A 6,000-nucleotide genomic window follows, 5' to 3' on the forward strand; every position below is an offset into this window, starting at 1 on the left:
AATTGGTGGGAAATTGCTTTCATATGTACGCATTTTCAGATCTCTCTTTAATAAATATATGATATGGGCATGTGAGAAGTGCACTAGTCCATCGTTCACTCTATAATTTTTTATCTTTCTTTGGTCTCAGGTTCCACGCATAAAATAAGAGCGATCCTAGTTTCCTTCTTCGATCTACCTACCTCATCTTCTTGCCACTACACGTGAATAGTGTCAATTTGTGGTTCCACCCATCAAAGTCTACAAGTCTAAGGCAATTACTATTCATTGTACTTTATTTCCTATTTTTTTATACTTTAAACCATTAATTTTGATAAGTTTTTTAGATTATATCGGATGTCACGTAAAATAAGAGCGAGAGATCCTATTTGAATTTTTTTGTTTCCTTAGGGAAAAAATACTGATTTTTTCGATTTTGCAATTTTTTATTTTACCCGAGGAGCTGTTGGCAAAGGAATAATGATGACTGAAGCCCTCCTGCTGCAGCGCTGAGCTTTTTTATTGGCCTTTTGCCCGACTTTTGCCTAGGTGCTCTAATATTCCCATTCTTTTGATTAAAAGGAAGCTAATCTTGACTTAGACTAATTAATCTCTGATTATTTAGTGTCCTGTTCGTTCAAGCCTTGTATTGCACTCAGCTACCAAGCTAGTTTTGGTTTTGCAAATAATTTTAAGTAGCCAAAGGTTTCATTGCCAGGTAGCAGGTTGGTTACTGATTTAGTTTTTATCCAATGGCCGATCCCATGACCACCCAAACCTCCTTAGCTTTGCCTCCTTTCTCGACCCCTCCACTGAAACGTGAGGTGTTCCTCAGTTTTAGAGGTTTCGACACTCGAAAAGGTTTTACTGACAATTTGTACAAGGCCTTGATTCACTACGGAATCCACACTTTCATGGATGCTGAACAACTCGAAAGTGGAGAACCCGTTTCAAAGGAACTCTTCAAAGCAACTGAAGAATCGCAAATATCAGTCATCATTCTTTCAACGAACTATGCAACCTCCACATGGTGTCTGAATGAACTTGTCACTATGGTTGAACTTGCGGAAAACGACGAGTCCAGACTGATTTTGCCTGTGTTCTATGGCGTGACGCCATCCGAAGCTCGAAAACAGATTGGAGTTCATTTTGAAGAGGGGTTTGCTCAACATAAAAAAGATTTCGAAGGAGAGCCAGGAGAGGTGGCAAGGTGGAAGAAATCTCTCACTGCAATCGCCAACCTCTCAGGATATGATATAAGAAATTACAGGTAAGGCTGCTGCTTTTTATTATGTATTTTTTTTTTGGGGGGTAAACATTTCAGTTATATCTTTTCATAGTAGATGTTGGTCAAAACTAGCTCCTTTGATCAAATACGGATCCTCGGATCACCTTTGTTGAGAGGACGGAAAACTAGAAAACATAATAGGTTTTACATGTTTTCGTCTTTAGTTATTACTTGTAATGACCAAACACTTGACATAAAGCTGTAACCTTTCTGCAGAAACGATACAATAGTGATTGAAAAGATAGTTGAACGTATTTTTGGTGTTTTGATTAACACATTCTCAAATGATATAAAGGACTTTGTTGGTATGGATCGTGTAAACCAAATTAAATCCAACATGAGTTTAAGTATAGGGTCTGAGGAAGTTCGTGTAATAGGGATTTGTGGGATGCCAGGGATTGGTAAGAGCACCATGGCAAAAGCTCTTTCTCAAAGAATTCGCAATCAATTCGACGCTTTCAGTTTAATTTCTAAGGTCGGAGAGATTTCTAGAAAAGAAAGTTTATTTCGTATCAAAAAACAACTTTGTGATCACTTGTTGAATCAGCAAGTAACTACAAAGAATGTCGATGATGTGATATGTAAGAGATTGTGCAACAAACGGGTGCTTATAATTCTTGACAACGTGGATGAATTAGAACAAATAGAAGCTGTAGCTGGAAATGATGGTGCAGAATTGTCTAGTCGGTTTGGTAAGGGTAGTAGAATCATCATAACCACAGCATATGAAAGGTTGTTGATAAACTATAATCCAAAAATATACACAATTGAGAAACTTACTCAAGATGAATCTCTTCTTCTCTTCTGCCGGAAAGCATTCAAAAAAGACCATCCTATGGATGGTTATGAGAAGTTGTGTTACGAATTTCTGGATTAACGTTGATGGTCTTCCTCTGGCTCTTGAAGTTTTCGGTAACTCCTTACTGAACAGAAGTGTAGAAGATTGGTCTAGTAGATTGGCTTCTTTAAAAGATGATAACTACTCTGGTAAGAACAAAATTGTTAATTATCTTAAAGCAAGTTTTGATGGATTAGAGAATCAAGAACAGCGGGAAATATTTCTGGACATTGCGTGTTTCTTCAAAGGCGAGGATGCATGCCATGTAGAAAAGATATTTGAAAGTTGTGGCTACTATCCAGGCATCAATATAAACATCCTTTGTGAAAAATATTTAGTGAGTATCGTTGGAGGAAAATTGTGGATGCACAATTTACTACAACAAATGGGCAGAGAAGTTGTTCGTGGAGAATCCAAAAAGGAAGGAGAACGCAGCAGATTGTGGCTTCATACAGATGCCATTCATGTACTGAAGGGAAATAAGGTGAGAAGTTTAGTAGAATCATACACTACTCTCTAATATTTAATGAAATTGAGAAACCAGTTTGCTTTCCAATGCCTATGTTTCAATTTACATTTTTCCACTATGGCTATTAGGGGACAGATGCTGTTCAAGGTATTTTCCTAAGCTTGCCTCATCCAGACAAAGTATACTTGAAGAAAGACCCATTCTCAAACATGGACAATCTAAGATTGTTGAAGATTTACAATGTGGAATTTTCTGGATGCCTTGAATATCTTTCAGATGAGTTGAGCTTCTTGGAATGGCACAAATATCCTTTAAAATCTCTGCCTTCAAATTTTGAACCCGATAAACTTGTTGAACTGAACTTGTCTGAAAGCGAAATAGAGCAATTATGGGAGGAAATTGAGAGGGTAAGATTACTTACTCTGTCCATTTCATAAGTTGAATTTGTTTATCAAGTTAAGTCTTTCAGAGAAAGCTTTTTATGTTAAATTCTCTGCAGCCTTTGGAAAAGTTGTTGATACTCAACCTAAGTAATTGTCAAAAGTTGATCAAGACCCCTGACTTCGACAAAGTCCTGAACCTTGAGCAGCTAATCCTTAAAGGTTGTACAAGCTTGTCTGAGGTTCCTGACATTATCAACTTAAGATCTCTCACAAATTTCATTCTTTCGGGATGTTCCAAACTTGAAAAGCTTCCAGAGATTGGTGAAGACATGAAACACTTAAGGAAACTTCATTTAGATGGGACAGCAATAGAAGAGCTACCAACATCAATCAAGCATTTGAGTGGCCTTACTCTGCTCAATCTCAGAGACTGCAAGAATCTTCTGAGCCTGCCAGACGTCCTTTGTGCTACTTTGACATCACTTCAAGTTCTCAACCTGTCAGGGTGTTTGAATATCAACAAGCTGCCAGAGAACTTAGGGAGTTTAGAATGTTTACAGGAGCTAGATGCAAGCGGGACAGCTATACAAGAGCTACCAGCATCAATCAAGCATTTAACCGGCCTTACCCTTTCTAAGCTGAAAGTCTGCAAGAACCTTTTGTGTCTTCCAGACGTCATTTGCACTGCTTTGACATCACTTCAAATTCTCAACGTCTCAGGGTGTTCAAATCTTAACGAGTTACCCGAGAACCTGGGGAGTTTAGAATGTTTACAGGTGCTTGATGCTAGCGGCACTGCTATAAGCCTTGTACCTGAAAGCATCTCTCAACTTTGTCAGCTTGAAGAACTTGCATTGAATGATTGTAGCAAGCTTCAATCATTGCCACAGCTTCCATTTAGTATAAGAGCCGTAAGTGTACATAATTGTCCTCTGCTGCCGGAAGCACATTCAAATAAAACAACGGTGTGGCCTTCAGCTGCTGCCGGATTTGGTTTTCTAAATCCCCAAAGAAATGAAGACAAAGCTCAGGCGTTTTGGTTACCGGATAAACATCTTTTGAGGCCATTCTATCAAACATTCTTTGAGGTCTCTCTCTCTCTCTCTCTCTCTCTCTCTCTCCTGAACATTTTATTATTATCTTTCTTTCGTTTCTATTTTATAGGGTGCCATTCAGCGCGGTGAAAGGTTTGAATATGGTTATCGATCAAATGAAATCCCAGTATGGTTGAGCCGTCAGAGTACTGAATCCACAATAACAATCCCTCTACCTCTTGATTTAGACGGTAAGAGTAAATGGATCAAACTTGCTCTGTGCTTTGTTTGTGAAGCAGCTCAGAAGCATGATAGTTTGGAAGATGTACCAGAATTTGATGAGGAACTGGGAGCAAACTTCACTCGCAATCACCGTATTGAACTATATACAACTGAAGATCATCATGAATGTCCCCATGTAATTATTTACCGCGACTGCAATTTAGCTGAACCATTTATACATTGGTGCTTTATACCACGAATTGACCTTACGGAAAATTCGAATAGACGCTTGATCCGAGCTTCAATTACACCTGACAGCCCAGGAACAAAAGTGACAGGGTGTGGGGTGAGCCTAATATACTTGGAAGATGTCCCCAAATTTGTCCAGAAATTGAATAAACACTATCTTGGCTATCAGCATGAACAAGAAGAAGATGGTATGAGAAGTATTCAGTCAACAAGCGGGGTTCAAACTCAACAAGAAGTACAAGAACAAGAAACTACTACTTCAACCAGGATTGTAGGTCAATTGAGAAGAAACGTGGTGTCATTGCTTGAAAAACTATTTGAGGTACTCTCTCTCTCTCTCTCTCACACACACACACACGCACACAAACACACAAAAAGAATGACGACTGAATTACTGATATCATGAGTATGTTTGTCTCTAGGGATTACAGCAGGGCCTGGTTTTATTTTTCCTCGACGTGAAAGATTACAGTGGTTTAGTGAACAAAGCAGCACGTCTGCATGCACAGTAAACTTAGCTCTTCCTCAAAATCTGCATAACGATGAGAAATGGGCAGGACTTTCTCTATATGTTGTCTGCAGTCTGCCCCCAGGTGCTTCACTTACTACTCGCACTTTCTACGAGTGTCATTTGTATACCCCTATTGAAGCTGTGGGCCATAACCAACTGATGCATCGCCTAATCGTATCTTCTCCCTTGGATGACAATGAGGGGTCACATCGGCTCCTCATTGTTCATATCCCACGCGTACGCTTTCCAGAACATTTGAACCGGTGCCATTTCATTCAGGCTTTATTTGGATGTAGAACACCAGGTGTGGAGGTTGAACTATGCGGGATGCGTCTCGTGTACAAGGAAGATTTGAAAGGGTTGATCGAAACAATTACCCGTTGCATCAATGATCGGCCTGCTTACTACGGAACTGGTGATTTTACCGATACCAAGAAATATAAGGGAATTAGTTTGGGAGCTACAAGTTTGCTAACGAATCTGCTAGAAGCAGCCAAATCCAGCGAGCACAGCTTTGTAACCGAAGTTTGTCCTCCTTTCATGCCTTTCGATTTCCGACCAGAATAGAATCTGCTCCCGGTGAAAGTTTAATTCGAGTCTATAGGAGAACTGTATATGTATATTATCAAATATCAGATTCTATAACAGTAAAATCTGTGATCCTTCCTCCAACAAATTTGGTGTCGGAGCAAAACCGATCCTTCTTCTGTGTTAACAATGACATCAAATTCAAATTCCTCAACCATTGGCAATGTCCTGAATTTAATGCCTATTTTTTTATGGAGAGAATTATGATCATTGGAGCCTACAAATGAAGACTTTGTTCATTTCCCAGGACCTTTTGGGATCTTATCCAAGATGGTTACGAGTAACCAAACACTTCATCTGCAGGAAAACAGACACCAGAAAAGTAACAGGCTTACAAGGAAAATAGGAAAAGAGATGCCAAGGCTATGTTCCTAGTTCAACAAGGAGTAAAAGCGAATATCTCTTTCCAAGATTTCTTTCAGCAACAACAAAAAGTGAT

The 6,000-nt window shown here is 39.2% G+C and overlaps 1 protein-coding gene across 1 annotated transcript; it reads left to right on the forward strand.

Moving 5' to 3' along the window:
- The first annotated feature begins 611 nt into the window (after positions 1 to 611).
- Positions 612 to 5,771, forward strand: LOC103339372 (TMV resistance protein N-like). The gene is given in 8 exon segments (XM_089042892.1): positions 612 to 1,249; positions 1,484 to 2,141; positions 2,143 to 2,589; positions 2,703 to 2,981; positions 3,074 to 4,045; positions 4,122 to 4,784; positions 4,885 to 4,897; positions 4,900 to 5,771. Coding segments are annotated over 8 exon segments (4,191 nt in total). The 5' UTR covers positions 612 to 731; the 3' UTR covers positions 5,541 to 5,771.
- Positions 5,772 to 6,000: the final 229 nt, after the last annotated feature.

This window comes from Prunus mume, linkage group LG8 (genome assembly GCF_029339155.1).
Source record: "Prunus mume cultivar Tortuosa linkage group LG8, ASM2933915v1, whole genome shotgun sequence".
NCBI classification, from domain to species: domain Eukaryota; kingdom Viridiplantae; phylum Streptophyta; class Magnoliopsida; order Rosales; family Rosaceae; genus Prunus; species Prunus mume.